This window comes from Calidris pugnax, unplaced genomic scaffold (assembly GCF_001431845.1).
Source record: "Calidris pugnax isolate Ruff unplaced genomic scaffold, ASM143184v1 scaffold206, whole genome shotgun sequence".
Classification (NCBI taxonomy): domain Eukaryota; kingdom Metazoa; phylum Chordata; class Aves; order Charadriiformes; family Scolopacidae; genus Calidris; species Calidris pugnax.
Window position 1 is genome coordinate 1434124 of NW_015090957.1, and position 20308 is coordinate 1454431.

Here is a 20308-nt window from a genome sequence, read left to right on the forward strand (position 1 = left end):
CCTCTCCCGAGGGTGATTCAGCCACATCCTTCCACCTCCAGCTTTCACAAAAGCAAGGTTTGGGGTAGCCTCAATCAATCCCAACTCCCAGCGCTGGTCCCTTACAGACCCTTTCATCTTGTGGGCAGAGAATAGATGAAAATAAAAGGATTTGACTCACTCTGCACACCCGGGGCGGCGTTATTTCTGTGGGAGATGCTGGATTCCCGGAGCTGGATCCCCCTCTGCCGGTGACTCTTTGGTGTTTTCCACACGTGACAAGCCCAAAATGACTCCTGTCAGTGTGAGGGGATGGTTACTGCCGGCTGTTTGAACAGGAAGAACATGGCAACAGAAGATAAGTTTAAAAGTAAAGTTACGAGCTTGGAAGTGGAAGTTTTAAAGTTTCATTTTAGGTAATAAAAAAGTTTTCAGCCTTTTCTTTGGCCAAGGGGGTGGGGGAAAGGGAGTGCAGGATGAAGGAAGCAAACCCACAGATATTGAAATAGCAGGTAATCTAACAGGGACTGTGAGGTTGCTTTCTTCTTATTTTTATTCTCCTTTGAATGGAAGGTTTTCAATGCAAGCTCAGGGTTGGGTGGCAGCTCTCAGAGCTGGGTACAAAACCTGTCCCGTCTGAGCCGCTTCACGTCCCCACTCTTCACATTTTTTCCTACTTCATGACAGTGTGAAAATCCCCCTCTTCTATTTCTCACCGTACGTCCACCAGAACTCATCACGATTAATTATCACATGTTCAAAACTTTCATTAAGGGACAGGAGCAGACAACTCAGAGAAGTGTATGAGCTCCAGCAATAGCAGCTGGGCTGGGAATTACCAACATTAACGAGAGACACCGAAGCAGCAGGAGCTGCTGAGACACTCGAGCAGGACACAGGTACCTTCTCAGGTCTCACCCAGAGCCAGGACTCAGAGAAGCTCTGGTTCTGCTGGAAGCTGGGACTGAACTCAAACCTACACCATTAACACAAAGCTGAGCCATTAAGCTTCTTAGTTCCTAGCACCTCGTTAATAACGGATCCTCTAAGGCCAAAGGAAAAGACCATACAGGGATGGGGAAGGAAAAAGAGAAGAAAAAAAAAAAAGAGACTGATTGCATTTAAGAATTTAAATCATTTTATTGCTTTACCTGCCATTAGGACAATCTATAACAAAAGGAATATAATATATTAGCACATACAGTAAATCAGACTTATATAGTCAGGTAACAATACAAAACTGGTCCTCTGGTTGACTATAGCTTTCTAGGGCAATAGACTTCCGAAATTCGCTAAAGGTGGACTAGCAAAAAATTACTTCTAAAGCCCTGAATGTTAGCTAAGGCAAAACTATGCCAATTGTGGTTTCAAACATATTGAAATTGCACACAAAGGTAAAGCTATAACTGTGATTAATATTTAACTCAGACTTAGCTGATTTATCTTAAAATCTTGTAGGTAAAACTACAAAAGGGAGTAAACAGCAAGCTAAAAAGATGCAGTAGTGAAACTTGATTAGAAAGCCTTATATAAAAAAATGTGCACTTTTTTGTGGAGCTCTAACTAGTTTACACAGTTTTTGGTGCTTTAAAGTAACACAAAGAACACATATGAAGAAAAAACCTGGATAGAGTCAAAACTTAAGAAAACAGTTTTACCAAAAAAAAAAAAAAGGTAGCATTTGCTGACTCCTTAAGGACTCTGGCAGAAATCCTCCACTCCTCTTCTGACCACAGAACCCAAACCACAAGCCTTTAAATCCCCTTGTTGGGATTTCAGGTTCAGAAATACCCTGAAGCCTTTTGTAAAGGCTTGATACCCCCAGGATTGTTTTGCATCGACGAGCAGACTCTTTCAGATCATGGACATACCAAAGGGTGTCCAGTTTGAATCCAAATCACCTCAGAAATGAAATAAAAGGAGGGCTCCATCCTTAGAAGTAGTTGCACAACAAATGCAGGACTGCTTGCTGTCACTCCCAAATACAAACCTACGCTACTTGATATAAATTACAGTTTAAAGGAAACCTTAAAAATTGCCTACCATTATTGAACCGTGGAATTCAGTAAAAACTTCTGGGAAGTACTGGTGCGCACAGAATAATGGAACACAAAGCTGGTAAATACTGAAATACATTTAAGACTCCGCAACATATTGAACTTGGAAAAAAGAGTGAGTATGAAATACGTGTCATGTAAATTCCATAAGCAAGAAAAGAGAATGCACCTTTTATATTTAAACTAGCTTTATAATTAAGCAATTTAAAAATTGACCCATTTAAAAACTTAAAATAACTGAGTGTTGCAGGAAAGTCAAAACATTCACTTTTTCTGCCTCCCATTCTCCACCCAGAGCAGTGGCATCTGCACAGACCAGCAGTCCTGCCCCTGCCCCTCATGCTGGCCGGGAATACTCAGTGTTTATTTTCCCTGGTAGCAAAGGGTCACCTGAACTGATGTGGGGTTGTTTTTTATAAAAAAAAAGAAAAAAATCAACTGAGGAGCACAAAGCAAGCAAGAGTCACAGGGAAAAATCAAACGTTTGCTTCCAACTTCTACACCAATCTAAGTACTTGAACAAGACTGACAGCTGGAGAGCTGCACATCCTTACACCCATCTACCTACTAGTGATCAACATTAGCCATTTAATGTCACATTTGGTTCTTGCCACTTTGAACAGGAAGAGTTTGAAATGGCATATCTATCACTGAAGAAAGAACAAGAAAAAATAATTAGTTGCGGCAAGTCAGCAAATGAAGTAACAACTGCAGGAGCTCACCAGAACTAGCAACCTTGAAAGCTTTGATTTACACTTGACAAAAACATAACTAAGCAACCTTAAACCAGCAGACACAGGAACAATTATACTGTTAAATTCCAACTGTGGCTTTCTTAGCAGCTGATGCCTCACGATTGAACCCAGGATTACAGTACCCAGAAAATTAACGACAACAAAAAAAGAAAACCCCAAGCCCCAAGAAGCTCAATTACAAGGGCAGCTCTCATTTGAAAAAGAAATACAGCAGATTATGACCACAGCCTTAAAATCCGACCAATAATTTGAGAAACACCTTTTAAAAAAAAATTTCCCCCCTCCCTCTACTGTCACCTCCTTATTTTGTGGCAATCGGCGTGGTGTGAGATCTCGCCCCGAAGCAAGGCTGCCTTGGCCCGAGTTGGACATTGCACAGAGAGAAGCCGTAACAGCAAACGTCTCCATAGACCTTTTTCTATTCATTTAATGGGACAGAGAGCACAGAACTAATATGCTCTAAATTAAAAATAGTGCCATGATAAGCAATTTTTTTTTTTTCTTTTTTTTTTTTAAACAGACAGGAAGCTGCAAATGCCAGTGGCAATGTGGCTCTGCACAAGGGTAATAAAGCAGTCTGCATTCGTGAAGCAGGTTTGGGAGAGGGAGGAAGGTTTCAGACAGACAGCGATACAAAACTGTTGTACTGCTGGATGTTTCGCTTGAGGATATCGGAGCACGGACCCAGGACACGCTCGAACCGGGGTCGATCAAGCTTCACACATTTCAACAGGCCACGAGCCACAACTGTGGCAGCACGGGGACGGTTCATCAGCAGGGCTATTTCACCTAGGGCAACAGGAAAGCACAGTGTTACAAATCCATGTTCAAAAGAGCTGAAGAAATTACCCTGTTGTATTGCAAACTGCTGCAGGAATGGAACAGAAGGTAATTCAGATTTTAACACTGATCAGAACAAGTATTATGTAGTTATATTAAAAGCAACTGTGAAGGCAGTTTAAAAAAAAAACACTAGATTTTTTTTTTTTAAATCCAAATCCTGTCTGCATTCAAGTCTCACTGAAGCAGGCCTAAAAAATTTTCAACATTGGTTCAATTTGAGAAAAGATCATGTTTCAGTTAACTGTGTCATTTTCCCAGTCAACAGGTAGTTATTTTTCTAACATGTAAAGTATGCTACTGTTCAATTCTGATATTTCTAGGAAACTCAGGACAAAGTGACCTTGGTATCGAAGTAAAACACATTAATGGCCAGGCCAGAAGCCTCTGAGGCACGGCCAGTCAAAGTCCAGAACTGGAAGATGAGGATTGGGAAGTCCCCCTGGCTCCCCATTTCCTAAGGTATCCACAAACACAGCCAAGGCTTTGTGTCAAATACCTGTCCCAGCTGCTAAACAGCTTTGGAAAGGAAGTTTTCAACAAGCCCCTGTTGCCGTTGGTGACAAGAGCTGCCCCAACAGTCCTACCAACAAGCAACAGTAAAACCACAGCATCAGCTTCTGGGTGGGTTTTCATAAGCAGTGGGGCTGGTTATCTCCATGGTCAGGACTGAGCAAAGAACCCAGTGCTCCTCAGAGGATACATTTGCCTGCATTATCAGAACGGATGTTCAAAAGGAACAAGAAAAAAAAAACTTTTCCTCTGTGTCCAATTAAAACTCCTGAGCTCACTACCCTCCAAAACACGGGCCTGCAGGAGATAAGTAGGTTCTAAGGGAGAGGTAAACCCCTGGGGGATGGGTCTGCAGTGCCTGAACACAGGGACAGAGATAACCTTTTGTTAAAGAGTAGGAAACTCAAGAGACTTCAAGGGAAATAAATAATGAAATAGTACTAGACACTGAGCTAAGCAGACCTTTGGTCAGACCCAGTGCACTCAGGGACATCCCAGTTCAGGCCTTGCAACACAGGATTTGTTGATTACATCATCTACAAAGCTGAAAAACTCAACAGACAACCAGGTTTCAGCAAGAGGCTGAAAGGGTAACAGAGAGGACCTACTTAAACATGAGAAAAGTTAGGTTTGGGGGTTGGGTTTGTTGGGTTTTTTTAAGTTTTGGTTGGGGTTTTGGTTGTTTTATTTTTTTAGGGGGAAATATTTAAACATTAAAGAGTAGGCTCTAAACAGGTTGCTTGCTTTGTTTCAGAGCTGCCAGCCACTTTTTTCTAAGCACAAAATAAGGCCACCGGGAATATTTTGCTATATCCTGTTACGTTACACCCCAGGAACGCTCCGCGAGCAGGCACGGCCAGTCCTCATCTGTGATCCAAAGTAAATCAACATGTGCTAGACCAGAGATTTTTCTATGTGAAGATTATTTCAAAGTCTTCACAAGTAAGTATTTATAATAGGATCCTAACTTCCTCCTTTGCCAGCACATGTACGTTTTTTCAAGCCAAAGCAACTCATATTCTTACTTAGCTAAAAGTTGCATGGTATATCTTCAACAACAGGAGAGAAGACCCTGATCTGCATTTTGGAGACTACACCTCGAGTAGCACACAGTTTTGGGGTCCCCAGTACAAGATGCTCAAAGCAGAGTCCAGCAGCACCACCCGGACGGTTAACGGGGCTGCAGCACAGGATGGACAGAGAGAAGCTGGAAGAGCTGGGTTAGTCTGACCTGGAGAAAAGGTGGCTAAAGAGGGGATCTCATTGCTGTCTCCAGCTACATAATGAGTGATCATAAAGACAGAACTAGACTGCTCTCTGCACAGTGAAAGGCAGAGAGACCAGGACAAGTTGCAGAACAGGAAATTCTTGTCAAGCATAAAGAAAAGAATTCCTCACAAGGCTGGTTTAACAGTGGAAAAAATTGCCCAGAGAGGTTGTGGGATCTCCATCCCTGGAGACACACAAGACTCCACTGGACACAGCCCTGAGCAGTATGATGCAATTTCAAAGCCAGCCCTGCTCAGGGTAGGAAGGTCAGATCAAATCACCACCAGGCCCCTCCTAAATTAAAAGTACTCTGGAAGGATCACGTATCTGGACATGCACACACACCTGAATGCCCACCAACTCCCATACTCACCCGACATTGAGTGAAACCACAGAACTTAGCCAAAACACTTATTAACAGATCCATCCCATGACTATCATCCTCAGCAGTCATCCACACAGCCCAGGTAAAATGGTGACAGTGGTTTGTGTAATCGTAGTTGTCACTAAGTAACTCACCAAAATAATCAGAAGGTGCCAGTCTGCCCACTTCAACAAATTCTTCGTTTTCTGATCGACGCTGTAACACTGCAGCTGTGCCCTTTAATAAATGACAGCAATTAAACAATTGGAGTTTCCAGCACCACTTGAAACATTGAATTCCACACAGAACCAGCTGCTTCCAGAAAGGACTGTTCCGATGTCTCAGGCAAAAGCCACTTCCCAGTCCCTGCACAATTCACCAGACTGCTCCATAGAACAGCAGGTCCTTCCTGCTCCCTAAGCATAACATGTCTTGGGCATTTATGTATCTGCAGCACTGATTTCTTTCTGTCTTCCCTTAGAGTAAGAATGACTAGAAAAAAAACCCAACTAACTCATCACCAAAAAACACAGAAGATAATGATAACACCAGCAAGACAGCTATTTAGCTAGAATAGATAGCTGTCTATCTAAAACAGGTCTCTCCTCTTCTGAGAAAGATAAACTGGTTTCAGCCAGAAACTAGTTACTTTTTTCCTGGGAAAAAAAGTATTTACAAATAGTTTTGCTATTTGTAAAAATAGCAAAACTAAATATAAGCTTCTCCATGTCCAGCAAGATCATACTTCTTTAGGAATTCTCTACAAGTATATTCTTACATTTCATTTTTCTCCAAGTGCCTATTTAGGGGCATAAACCACATTAAAAAAAACAAAAAACAAAAAGAAAGTGGTAAAGTTCTGAGCTTTCCATTTTGTCCTTACTTACCTCCAAGATAATGAAGAACTCATCTCCTGGCTCTCCCTGGACCACAATCTTTTGCCCATCTTCACGCCCCGAAGCAAGGCTGCCTTGGCCCGAGTTGGACATTGCACAGAGAGAAGCCGTAACAGCAAACGTCTCCATAGACCTTTTTCTATTCATTTAATGGGACAGAGAGCACAGAACTAATATGCTCTAAATTAAAAATAGTGCCATGATAAGCAATTTTTTTTTTTTCTTTTTTTTTTTTAAACAGACAGGAAGCTGCAAATGCCAGTGGCAATGTGGCTCTGCACAAGGGTAATAAAGCAGTCTGCATTCGTGAAGCAGGTTTGGGAGAGGGAGGAAGGTTTCAGACAGACAGCGATACAAAACTGTTGTACTGCTGGATGTTTCGCTTGAGGATATCGGAGCACGGACCCAGGACACGCTCGAACCGGGGTCGATCAAGCTTCACACATTTCAACAGGCCACGAGCCACAACTGTGGCAGCACGGGGACGGTTCATCAGCAGGGCTATTTCACCTAGGGCAACAGGAAAGCACAGTGTTACAAATCCATGTTCAAAAGAGCTGAAGAAATTACCCTGTTGTATTGCAAACTGCTGCAGGAATGGAACAGAAGGTAATTCAGATTTTAACACTGATCAGAACAAGCATTATGTAGTTATATTAAAAGCAACTGTGAAGGCAGTTTAAAAAAAAAACACTAGATTTTTTTTTTTTAAATCCAAATCCTGTCTGCATTCAAGTCTCACTGAAGCAGGCCTAAAAAATTTTCAACATTGGTTCAATTTGAGAAAAGATCATGTTTCAGTTAACTGTGTCATTTTCCCAGTCAACAGGTAGTTATTTTTCTAACATGTAAAGTATGCTACTGTTCAATTCTGATATTTCTAGGAAACTCAGGACAAAGTGACCTTGGTATCGAAGTAAAACACATTAATGGCCAGGCCAGAAGCCTCTGAGGCACGGCCAGTCAAAGTCCAGAACTGGAAGATGAGGATTGGGAAGTCCCCCTGGCTCCCCATTTCCTAAGGTATCCACAAACACAGCCAAGGCTTTGTGTCAAATACCTGTCCCAGCTGCTAAACAGCTTTGGAAAGGAAGTTTTCAACAAGCCCCTGTTGCCGTTGGTGACAAGAGCTGCCCCAACAGTCCTACCAACAAGCAACAGTAAAACCACAGCATCAGCTTCTGGGTGGGTTTTCATAAGCAGTGGGGCTGGTTATCTCCATGGTCAGGACTGAGCAAAGAACCCAGTGCTCCTCAGAGGATACATTTGCCTGCATTATCAGAACGGATGTTCAAAAGGAACAAGAAAAAAAAAACTTTTCCTCTGTGTCCAATTAAAACTCCTGAGCTCACTACCCTCCAAAACACGGGCCTGCAGGAGATAAGTAGGTTCTAAGGGAGAGGTAAACCCCTGGGGGATGGGTCTGCAGTGCCTGAACACAGGGACAGAGATAACCTTTTGTTAAAGAGTAGGAAACTCAAGAGACTTCAAGGGAAATAAATAATGAAATAGTACTAGACACTGAGCTAAGCAGACCTTTGGTCAGACCCAGTGCACTCAGGGACATCCCAGTTCAGGCCTTGCAACACAGGATTTGTTGATTACATCATCTACAAAGCTGAAAAACTCAACAGACAACCAGGTTTCAGCAAGAGGCTGAAAGGGTAACAGAGAGGACCTACTTAAACATGAGAAAAGTTAGGTTTGGGGGTTGGGTTTGTTGGGTTTTTTTAAGTTTTGGTTGGGGTTTTGGTTGTTTTATTTTTTTAGGGGGAAATATTTAAACATTAAAGAGTAGGCTCTAAACAGGTTGCTTGCTTTGTTTCAGAGCTGCCAGCCACTTTTTTCTAAGCACAAAATAAGGCCGCCAGGAATATTTTGTTATATCCTGTTACGTTACACTGCAGGAACGCTCCGGGAGCAGGCACGGCCAGTCCTCATCTGTGATCCAAAGTAAATCAACATGTGCTAGACCAGAGATTTTTCTATGTGAAGATTATTTCAAAGTCTTCACAAGTAAGTATTTATAATAGGATCCTAACTTCCTCCTTTGCCAGCACATGTACGTTTTTTCAAGCCAAAGCAACTCATATTCTTACTTAGCTAAAAGTTGCATGGTATATCTTCAACAACAGGAGAGAAGACCCTGATCTGCATTTTGGAGACTACACCTCGAGTAGCACACAGTTTTGGGGTCCCCAGTACAAGATGCTGAAAGCAGAGTGAGTCCAGCAGCACCACCCGGACAGTTTCGGGGCTGCAGCACAGGATGGACAGAGGCCGGAAGAGCTGGGTTAGTCTGACCTGGAGAAAAGGTGGCTAAAGAGGGGATCTCATTGCTGTCTCCAGCTACATAATGAGTGATCATAAAGACAGAACTAGACTGCTCTCTGCACAGTGAAAGGCAGAGAGAACAGGACAAGTTGCAGAACAGGAAATTCTTGTCAAGCATAAAGAAAAGAATTCCTCACAAGGCTGGTTTAACAGTGGAAAAAATTGCCCAGAGAGGTTGTGGGATCTCCATCCCTGGAGACACACAAGACTCCACTGGACACAGCCCTGAGCAGTATGATGCAATTTCAAAGCCAGCCCTGCTCAGGGTAGGAAGGTCAGATCAAATCACCACCAGGCCCCTCCTAAATTAAAAGTACTCTGGAAGGATCACGTATCTGGACATGCACACACACCTGAATGCCCACCAACTCCCATACTCACCCGACATTGAGTGAAACCACAGAACTTAGCCAAAACACTTATTAACAGATCCATCCCATGACTATCATCCTCAGCAGTCATCCACACAGCCCAGGTAAAATGGTGACAGTGGTTTGTGTAATCGTAGTTGTCACTAAGTAACTCACCAAAATAATCAGAAGGTGCCAGTCTGCCCACTTCAACAAATTCTTCGTTTTCTGATCGACGCTGTAACACTGCAGCTGTGCCCTTTAATAAATGACAGCAATTAAACAATTGGAGTTTCCAGCACCACTTGAAACATTGAATTCCACACAGAACCAGCTGCTTCCAGAAAGGACTGTTCCGATGTCTCAGGCAAAAGCCACTTCCCAGTCCCTGCACAATTCACCAGACTGCTCCATAGAACAGCAGGTCCTTCCTGCTCCCTAAGCATAACATGTCTTGGGCATTTATGTATCTGCAGCACTGATTTCTTTCTGTCTTCCCTTAGAGTAAGAATGACTAGAAAAAAAACCCAACTAACTCATCACCAAAAAACACAGAAGATAATGATAACACCAGCAAGACAGCTATTTAGCTAGAATAGATAGCTGTCTATCTAAAACAGGTCTCTCCTCTTCTGAGAAAGATAAACTGGTTTCAGCCAGAAACTAGTTACTTTTTTCCTGGGAAAAAAAGTATTTACAAATAGTTTTGCTATTTGTAAAAATAGCAAAACTAAATATAAGCTTCTCCATGTCCAGCAAGATCATACTTCTTTAGGAATTCTCTACAAGTATATTCTTACATTTCATTTTTCTCCAAGTGCCTATTTAGGGGCATAAACCACATTAAAAAAAACAAAAAACAAAAAGAAAGTGGTAAAGTTCTGAGCTTTCCATTTTGTCCTTACTTACCTCCAAGATAATGAAGAACTCATCTCCTGGCTCTCCCTGGACCACAATCTTTTGCCCATCTTCAAACTGTACTGGTTCCAGCGCGTCAGCTACAGTGAGACGCTCCCACTTGTCCAGAGATTCTACAGAGTTAAGAGCTCATTAGCAGAGTATGGCTGTAAACAGCCTATTTCTGGCTGCATTTGTCAATCAGATATCAAGACCTGAACTAGAATTATTTTGGAATGATGCAGAAAAGCAGGATAAGCTTTGCAGCCAGTTTGATGGGATTACCACAATAGCCTGAGATAATAATAATGCTGGGTAACAGCTTTAGTACAATATGGTAATTTATTCCACTTCAGAACAAAAATCTTCTCACTTACCCAATATAGATACTTTACTAAGGAATTCCTCATACATCTTTCTCTTTCTCAAAGTACTCCCCTATGAAAAACAAAAAAAACACAAGTAGAGTCAGTTTTCCTTCCACCTCTCATTTTACATGAGGCTTCAAATAAAACTCAAGACAAAAATAAGTTTAACCAGACATACTGCATCCTTTCTGTAAGACCCCACAGCCACAAGACTGTTTTGAAATTTAATTATTTCAGTAATATTTCAGAGTTCAGCGACCTTCATAAAGTACTTCATATTTACTGTGGCCTTAATGTTTCTTAAATTCATTCTTATATTAACCTGATCAAAATTCACACCACTTGCCCAAGTCAGTTACAACTGCTGCTCTCACACGCTACTTACAAACAGCAAGCTAAATAAAGAGCTGAATCAAAACATCTGAGCAGCCAACCAGCAGGTATGACACTTTTAGTCCAGTTAATGACTGCACTGGTATTGTTTTACTCACTAACACAAGACTCCCCCTTGCCCCACGCCGGAGAAGTGTATGCTGAGTGATCAGCTTTCTGATTACAAAAGAGAGAGGGAGATTTTCAGTCATTCCTGCAAAGGACAGGCACAGATAGAAGGTCAAACGACCAGTATAAGTTAACCAAATAGTAAAACCAGAAGCATAATTCCAGGTTGGCACACAGCTGCTCGAGTCAGTGGCACAAGGCACACCAGCTAGGAGAAGACTTGCCATCAGGATGCGTCTGTAGCTGTCTCTGTCGATGCCCCACAACTTCACGTTCGTCTTCGCTTTGACAGTTGCAGCACGAGGAGTCCCATAGATAAGGGCAAGTTCTCCAAAGCTTCCCCCCTCACCAACGCTGGTTGCCCACTCATTGTTCACATAAACCTGAAAGGCAAGTGCAGGGTGATAAGCCAAGGCCCCCGGTGCCCTGTGAGCTGCTCAGAGACAACACGAAGCTCCTGTCACCCCACATTTCCCTTACAGTAAAGGGAATTCTCACATCTGCACAGAGTTGACCATTTCAGGGTTGCAAAACCAGCCAACCCCAGTGCCAGCCACAATTTTTACTGTCTTCAACAAAGGGACTCCCATCCCACGCACACAGACTAAACACAGGGACTCCTGAGGCCCTTTGACAAGAAATAAAATCTCAACAAAGTCTGTCAGAGAAAGCTAGGGATTAGCTGGGAAAACAAAAAGTTTGGCCATTCCTAAAGTCTGTCCCACAACTCAGCTAGACTCCACCCTGCACTTGCAGAGCATTAGTATTGTGTTTGTGTCCAAATCATTAATTTTGAAACTAAACACAACTCAACAGCGTGCAGCCAGACTAAGCCATTAAGGAGCCAAGAGGCTCCAAAGCAAAATAATTTACTGCGTGTAAAAGCTTGTTATGAGAAAAGCTACTGAAGGAAGGACCCATAGAAGAGGCCTAAAAATATCAGACTATGCTTCTGCTCAGGATGAACATGTCATTAATAAACTACCAATAATGCTTACGTCCATTTCTCCTTGATCAACCACATAGAAGTTATCACCTTCATCACCTAAAGAAGAAAAAAAAAATTGAGTACGGGCTAAAAAGAGGATAAAGCTATGGAAGCATTCGTCTTTCACACAACTGGCATCTCTGCCAACTCATGTTTAGAATCTAATCAGTTTGGTAAAGACATTTTTCACAGCTTACAGGGTGAAATTTCACATTTTGCTGATTTCACACTCCTCTCAGTGCTGTGAGAGAGGACATCTACTGGTATGTGGGAGATCAGCAGCATTCCCAGGATTACTGGAAAGGCATACAGGATCCATGAAGTGACACAGCGTGTTCCACAGGGCCATCAAATGATAGCCTTAACAACAGGTAACGTGAGCAACAAAACCAGATCTTCCTACAATTGCTCCACTCCTCACTTCAGCATGAGCTTCAGGCAACGTAGCAAGAAAGGGTCACCGCATCCAGACAACGTTTGGTTGGTTTATCCTTTGTTATTTTCCCCCACCTCCCAAAAAAAACCCAAAACTAGCAGGAGCACTAGGCCAGAATCTGCTCACCATCTCAAACATTGTCACTTGCCTTGCTGTATGACAGTCTCTCCTGCAATGTAAGTGACGGGGAACATCGCGTCAAAGATGTCACTGAAGAAAAGGACACCAAAATTAGACAACTGCCTGGAAAACCTCCACACACACATTTACACATTCATTCACCAGCACCACCAGCCCCTCAGTGCTTCTCCCACAACCTCTGTGTGGTTACACTGACCCTTGTGAAAAGGCCGGGCAGCTTTGTACATAATGACACATTTAATTCTTCTGAAGGCTGCACTTCAAGAAACTTTGGGACTACAAAAAATTTATTCCTACCTTCTTTCATTATCATCAAGATGGGCAAACAGCACATTCTTCTCAATTGCTTTTGCCAAAGCAGCCATGGTCTTATAATCTTTTGGAATAACCTAGGATATAATGAGAAAAAGTAAACAAATCATTTTTTTGAAGAAAAATTTCTGCATTTCCCTGGGAAAATAAATCATTTGATTGGTACAAAACGCTAGCTGAGTTTTTCCAGTTTCTTTCAAGCACTACAGATCTAAAAACAGAAGGTAAATAAAATCTTGTATTATTTTACACAACTGTAAAAGTATCATTCCATGCCAAGTTTATAAGTTTACTTGCATGAGTAAAAGTATCTGTTCAACCTGCATTTTTCTACGAACAGCAGCGAGTTCTGCTCTGCCATTAGGCTAAACATAATGTTGTCACAGCTGTCGAATAACTGGAAGCACTTTGTATATATAATATATAAAAATATACGTAAATGTATATATTACTTCAAAGGGAACAGGTCTAAGTTATGCATAAATAGTTTAACTGTGTGACAGTTTACTCTAACCTCCAATTAAACAGCTCGACACACAGGTCAGCTTTTTACAGTTAGCGTAAGACAACAGGCTACAGGAGCTCAGTTTTATTTAATACACTGGATAAAAGAGGGACTTTGACAAACTCTTCTAGATGCAATTCTTCGCAACATTTAAAGGTTAGAGCACCTTTCTAACGTAAGATGCAGCATCCTCTTCTGTATAGACTTCTGCACTGATGGCCCCACGCCGCCTTCGACCCTTCACCACGGGGTTCATAGGAGGAGGAGGAGAGATTTCATCCTCCCGCGAGTCTGAGCGCGAACCAGACTTCTGTTGATTCAACAACTGCTTTGTTTCCTCCTAAACAGGAAGGAAGACATGTTTGTGTCACATAATCCAGTAAAGCAAAAAGCCATTACATATTATATTACAATTTAGTCTGCCAGTGCAAGGGTGCTTCCTGTGTACTAATACTCCCACATTAAGGCAAACAGGAGACTGGAGCAACCGAGATCAAAGGCCTTTGGAAACAGATGGCAGATATGCCTTTCATTCATAACATTCACATCACAATGCTGTTTATTTTAATAAGCTACACTAACAGCTTAATAAATTAAAAAATATAAACAAATTGATTCTACTTTCCGCTAGTATATTCACCAGGCAATGAAGAAATTCTGCAAACGATAAATACATTTCCCCAAGCATAAAGCCAGCAGCTCTGTCCCTCGGCCAGGAGGCGTTAAGCCTTTTTTGATTTGAAAGGGAGAAGAGCAATTCCTCAGAAATCCATGTTACATGAGAAGCTTTTGAAACAAGGTCAAGTCATGGACCAACTCGATACTCCATAACCAGGAGTTATTTTAGGAGAAAGAAATAGGAACACCGCTTCCAGAGGAGCTGCAGGAAGGATGCTGGAGGCCAAACAGATGGGGCTTTCCTCCCAAGCCACAGATTTGTCAACTTTGCACAAAGTTACACAGTTTCCTTATTTCCCTCGGTTACCTGTTGTGCTGTGTCCTGGTGATACTGTAGAAGACTAGTGTACTTACAATAAAATGAAGCCTAACTAGTTTGACACACAGAAATTTGATTCTTCCATGTACCAGATGATTTCCCTAAACCAATGAAAATCATATTAAAAACAAAACAAAAAAGCTGACCTCGGAGCCAAAGCATTTGCATCGTAAGAGATCAAATAACTTTCTCCCAGTGTCAGGGAAACGGGGGTTTGGGACGTGCCTTAAAAGAACAAGGAGTCGTCTGTTCCCTGAGAGCTCCCAGCACTTTTTAAAAGCTGGGTTTGTCCCAGTGTCCTTGAGGAAAGTGTCCCTGGCCCAGCTGGGCAGCTCTGCGTGGCTGCCAGGCTGCACTCCGGAGGTGCACAGAGGCTGTGTGTGACACCACCTTCTGAGGAGAGGGACATCAGTTTACATTTTACACCTCTCACACAGCCAAAGAGCAAGCACCGAGCCGTGGAATTACATTTCACTTCCTGCCTTTTGCCCATTGATAAAATAGTGCTACATTTCAAAACGATGGGAGCAAAGCATATTTAAAACTGTGTTTCTACCTTCTGATTTTAGAGAAACAAGTCTCAGCTGCAATCATTTTAAAACCAGCTTGGGCAGTACTGAGTGTTGGGTTTAAACTGCCTCTCTAAAAAGTGGGAAACAGCAGCAACAGCAGAAACACGCTGTTCAGAGACAGAATATTTAACCCATTAAAAAACCTTGACACTTTTGAAATAAGCGAACAGCAGCTGCTGTGTTTGTTTTTTTCACTATCACATGAAATCCCGAGACCCTGAGACTTTATGGACAGACACACTGCAGCAGCCTTCAGCAGGGGAGCTGCCTTCAAAGCGCTGCTCAACCAGAGACTCACCAAGGTAATGGTCCGCTCGAGGAAACTGCACTCATCGGAAAAATACAACTGGTAACTTCTTTTAATACATTAATGATAAATCTCAGATCAGGCAGAAGTACATTAAGGTCGAGTGCAGCCATAGAAACAAGTTAGAGGTGGGTTAGATACGACATTGATTTACCCCCAAACCAGACAGAAGCCCACACACTCCCATCACAAATCCCAAGGCAACCCATGGAGTCAGTGACATGCTAAAATCTCACTGTTTTCACAGAATTTCACATATTCATCTTTTAAAAATACATCTTATATCAGTTCTGATATTAAGCCACATATATTACACCCGCAGCTAAGTGATAAATTACACTAAGCTCTGAAAAGGAGTAGCAGCTGTTCCTCTCAGTTACCTTAGAATCTACTCAGTGCTTCTGAATGAGAAAATGAATTTGTTCAGGTGTAAAAGCTCCTCAAATTACATACAAAATGGACAAAGGCGTTAATTTTGCTCTGTAGTGATCAATATAACCAATATGTGGATTTTAAGAGTTGGTCACTAAAATCTACCCTATTTATTACATCACAGTGTTGGTGCTGGTCTTCCAGCTGATGGAGCAGTTTTCAGTGTCAGGGACCACTAACTGTAAGTTTCATTTTTCATTACAAGTAAGACATAGTTATTCATTCCATTACAATTATTACAAGTAAGAAACATTAAAGTCGTGAGTCTATCAGCTACTGAAGATGACCTTTGCAATTTCAGAATTATGTTTTACACTATGTAGTCTGGTATCTGGTAATTGTCATTACACCAAAACAGTCTCAACTTCTTCAGGTTCATTTGTATCTAATTTCTATCAGCTCCCTACATATTAAAAAAAACCCACACAAACTAAAAAAGCAGCGTAAACACTCTGCCATAAATTCCCAACTGCAGAGTATATCCTTCTTACCCACCACGCTTTGCAAAAGGAACACTGAGGAAACAAGCAACTATTGAGACGTGTATCTGAGGATTCAGGGCAGGTGGAGAACAGCTACAGTGACCAGATTGCAGCCACACTTCCTAATTCCAGCTTTCTGTGAAGCCTAATACGCACGTAACTGCACCACAGGCAGCAATTCAAACGTGTTATTCCCATGGACAGCCATGTCCAATATCCAGGGTTCATCTGGCAGGATGCAATAATCAGCTCCTCATTCAATTTCCATTGCTCAAACTCCATTACTCAGCCAGGCCCAGCACAGGAGAGCTCTCAGCTCTTCATACACAGTGGTGTCACCAGACATGTTCACACAGCAAAGGGAACAGAGGCCTCCACACACCACCACCAGTAAAATAAAAACATTTAATCAATCCATCTGTAGCAATTAGATTCATGTAGCAGCTTTCTTAACTCAGAGGAGGACACCTAAATTCTTAGCACAGCTACAACGTTCTCAGAGGCAGCAATTTTAATGTTTCTGAACTTAAACTCAAAAGCGTGTTTAAACATCTTCAGTGTATTTTAATAACATGAGGGTGAATCACTCTGTGTGTGTGTGCGCTATGGAAGAGATGACTTGTCAGGAGAACTAGAGACAAAATAGTAACCTTGCTTCAGTTTTAAATGCTGTTCCTTCAGAAGTCAGTCTTAAAAAAAAAATTACTATATTATAGCCTCAATTTCATCCACAAATGAACAGATTTTATTGTATTACAGCCTCAATTTCATCCACAAATGAACAGATTTAGAAAGTATATTGAAAAGTTAGACTTGTCTTGCTATAAACAAATTAAATTTCCTTTAATCTTAAATACTGTGTGTTGACTGTAAATCCACTACACACAAGTATCCAAATGCTCCTATTTTATATTCCTATGTATGGATTGGTTTACAATTTATTCTAAATGCAGTTTACTTTATAAAGTTTTGTATATTGACACCTGTGGTGATATTTTAAAAACCATCTCCCAGTACTTGAACTCGAGAATCCAAGGCGAGGAAGGAGGCACGGTAACGGGGAGGGACAATGGGTTTTTAGGAACCCGATTACTACGTGGTTGGCTGCTGGTGTTCTCTGACAGAACATGCTCAAGATGCCACCACACAAACGAAGTCAGACACACTGTAGAGTTCTTGTCCACTTGAGAAGAAAGATGTTCTTCAAATCCATTGTGAGCACAGGAGGTTCGCTTCAGCATTTGCTCATTGTCCAGTATCTACCTTGAACACTTCCACTAAACATGCTTCCAATCCCTAGCGTTAATTTCTTTGTTCTTTACATCAGCAATTAGTAACTAGTTACAATTAAAAAAATAAGAAAAAGCTATACCTCCCCATATCCAAACAGCACTGAAGGCAGCACCAGCCAACAACTGCTGCACAAGGTCACAGCTCCATTACTCACTGATGCTGTGCTCTGAAGGGTCCCTGCATCCCTTTCCTCTGCACTAGCCTTTGAAACCTCCCATTTTCACAGCAGCTTTTTTTCCTATCTGCTTAAATATCAATATATAAAACCAACAGTTCAAAAAAATATGAAGTCACAGTTTCAAATACAAGCACTGAGATGACAAAATGCTTTCCATTCCCAAGACCCCAGAATGCTTCCAACAACAACAGAAACACCACAGAGACCTTGAGGACAAACGCAAGAGAACAAAGCAAAACACCAACACCCAGCTCCCAAGGGAAGGCAGAAACAGGCTCACTCTCCTCGAGAGCCAGAATGCAAATACCTCCCTTTGCCTTCAGCCAGGCAGGGACAGCTACCCCTGGCCACCACTTCTGTGTCCTACCCGAATTACTGCAAATTATTTGTCTCAGTACAAGAAACCAAATGCCTATGGCCAGCATCTAACCAAGGTCAAACACCACAGTTATCACCTAACGACAGACAGGCTCGTTTGTGCTATCTGTGAGCATCAGATGGGATTGCACCTGCACCCCAGCTGGGTAAGTCTCCTTGTCACCCTCTGTTCTGCTTTTACACCATGATCAACTGGCATTGACTACTGGAAAATAACATTTGTTCTCCAAAAGCATCAGTTCCAATTTCAAATTCCCAATATGAACACTGGTCAAACCTGAAGCTCAGCATCTAAATCACAAATCACAAATTTAGGTTGTTCCACTCTCCCTCCCGCCCAGCTTTCTTTTTTTAATTGTATTTTTACCTTCTCCAATCTTTCAAAGTATTCTCTGAGGAATCCCATGGGTCTTTCAGGTCTCACTGTGCACAGCTGTACAATGCAATCCTTCAGAAGCTGCTGGATGTTATGTTTTTGGACGTAAAGTTCACATTCCCGAAGACTACGCTCCTCCTCGCTGCTGCTGCTGGAAGCTGCCATCGCTGGAGACAAGAGAGAGAGAAGGTTAAATAACTAGTGCAGATGAAGATGCTGCTGCCCGGTACACTCAGGCACGTTATGCTGCATTACCAACTTGCTGATATCACAGCATAAAACTACCTTTATCTGTAAGACTAGTAACTAAGCTAAAAAAAGTGAAAGAAAAAGCTATGAACCTACTTAGCACCTGGAAAGAAATAAAAAATCTGGGTGCTCTATAGCCACAGGTACAAAATTAAAAGCACTTGATTGAGCTGGGAAAGCTTCAACAACTCAAGCCCTGTGAGTGCTCAACGTCAGGGAAGCTGCCACCTAAACCTCCTGCTGATTAAACCTAGTTAGTATTTGGTAGGAGTGGAGGCTGCTGCAGAGAGCTGTCTGGTCTGCATGGGATCATGTGGATGACGACCAGGAGATAAGTGGGTGGAAGCTGGGAATCTGAGAGGCAAGTATGAAAAGCATTAGGAAGTCAAAGTTGTTAAGGCTGAAGCCAAAGTTCACCAAATGCCAAGGCAGAGCCCACTAAGCAGCAGTTACAGAATTCGGGCATTACTCCTAAAAAGCAACTCTCCAGTTTAAATTGGTCCACACTCCATAACTATCTCCATAGACACACTGCAATCCCAAAAACATTTCTTCAACTGTAAATAATCAAGAATGCATCCTTAAACACATCTGTTACCATGCCGGGTTTTCAAGAGACTTTGAAGTTATACTGTCAGCTGTAACACTTTCAAATACGTTCTTAAGCAGGTTTTTTCTCCCTTTCCGGTTATAGAACTGTTTGTAAATATATTTTTACATATATATAAACATTTCACATCATTTTTTTTTCCATAAAGCAATTAACACTGAGATAGCTAAAAGAAACAGAAAATTATTCCTCAGGTCACTTACGATAAAATATAAATAGAGTTACCTGGTACAGGGGCAGTGGCAACAGCCTAGGAATATGCAGGGAGATACGTTGATTTCAGGATCAGCTTTTGAAAAGGAAAAAAGGGATTCAGACAAAACAATCTTGAGAGCTGAAAAGTCACTGAAAAGCCGAGCAGTGCAGTCGTGTTGTGAGCTTTATCCTACTGAGGCAGCAGCCTGGGGAACACAGGCCACACGGGCAGCATAACCCTGACCCCTCAGCTTTTGGGGAGCACGGGAGCAGGGGGGTTAACACAGACCCCCCACACTCAGACAGGTCTCACTCCTGTCACAGTTAATCCCCGCATAAGTACGCGCAGACAGACGCATTATGTATTGCGTAAACATCAGGTATGGACTTCACCTGGACAGAAAAAGTGCCTTAAAGGTTCTCCAGTGACTTCTTTTGTTTTGACAGCTCGCCCAGTGAAGGTCACTCCCCCCCCACAGCCCCAGAGCAGCCCGGGGGCTCCACGACAGCCCGCAAATTACAATCTACGGCAAAAGCACCGCGCGGCTGACAGCCAGGAGACACGGGCCGCGGCTGGCCGTGAGCAGAGCGAGAGCAGCGCAGAAAACACCAAAGAAATACCGAAACCCCAGCGTTTCAAAAGGACATTTTCCCCGCACGCTGCAAACCCCAGAGCCCCCTCAGGCAGACCTGCCCCCCGCCAGCCGCCCGGCCCGCCCGCCCCGGGGCCGCCC

The 20308-nt window shown here is 42.4% G+C and overlaps 2 protein-coding genes across 2 annotated transcripts; both read right to left on the reverse strand.

The window, feature by feature from the left end:
- Positions 1-1094: 1094 nt before the first annotated feature.
- LOC106893899 (cAMP-dependent protein kinase type I-alpha regulatory subunit-like) lies at positions 1095-6802 on the reverse strand. Its single transcript, XM_014952194.1, has 3 exons — positions 6665-6802; positions 5933-6014; positions 1095-3580 (listed from the first exon to the last, which is right to left on the reverse strand). Exons 1-3 carry the CDS (start codon positions 6800-6802, stop codon positions 3408-3410), a joined length of 393 nt encoding a protein of 130 aa, XP_014807680.1. The 3' UTR covers positions 1095-3407.
- An 81-nt stretch (positions 6803-6883) lies between these two features.
- Positions 6884-19760, reverse strand: LOC106893921 (cAMP-dependent protein kinase type I-alpha regulatory subunit). The gene is made up of 11 exons (XM_014952251.1): positions 19605-19760; positions 18512-18687; positions 13672-13845; positions 12986-13077; positions 12696-12757; positions 12122-12168; positions 11348-11506; positions 10632-10692; positions 10267-10388; positions 9535-9616; positions 6884-7183 (listed from the first exon to the last, which is right to left on the reverse strand). The coding sequence occupies exons 2-11, from the start codon at positions 18683-18685 to the stop codon at positions 7011-7013; spliced, it is 1146 nt and encodes a 381-aa protein (XP_014807737.1). The 5' UTR covers positions 18686-18687; positions 19605-19760; the 3' UTR covers positions 6884-7010.
- Between the last annotated feature and the right edge of the window lie 548 nt (positions 19761-20308).

Coding starts and splice junctions, on each gene's coding strand:
- LOC106893899 (XM_014952194.1), bottom strand. CDS start 6,802: ATGGAGACGTTTGCTGTTACGGCTTCTCTCTGTGCAATGTCCAACTCG. Junction 6,015..6,664: donor AGTTCTTCATTATCTTGGAG/GTAAGTAAGGAC, acceptor CATTTATTAAAG/GGCACAGCTGCAGTGTTACA. Junction 3,581..5,932: donor GGCACCTTCTGATTATTTTG/GTGAGTTACTTA, acceptor CTGTTGCCCTAG/GTGAAATAGCCCTGCTGATG.
- LOC106893921 (XM_014952251.1), bottom strand. CDS start 18,685: ATGGCAGCTTCCAGCAGCAGCAGCGAGGAGGAGCGTAGTCTTCGGGAA. Junction 13,078..13,671: donor CTGCATCTTACGTTAGAAAG/GTGCTCTAACCT, acceptor ATTATATCCTAG/GTTATTCCAAAAGATTATAA. Junction 10,693..11,347: donor GCTACAGACGCATCCTGATG/GCAAGTCTTCTC, acceptor TGTTTTTCATAG/GGGAGTACTTTGAGAAAGAG.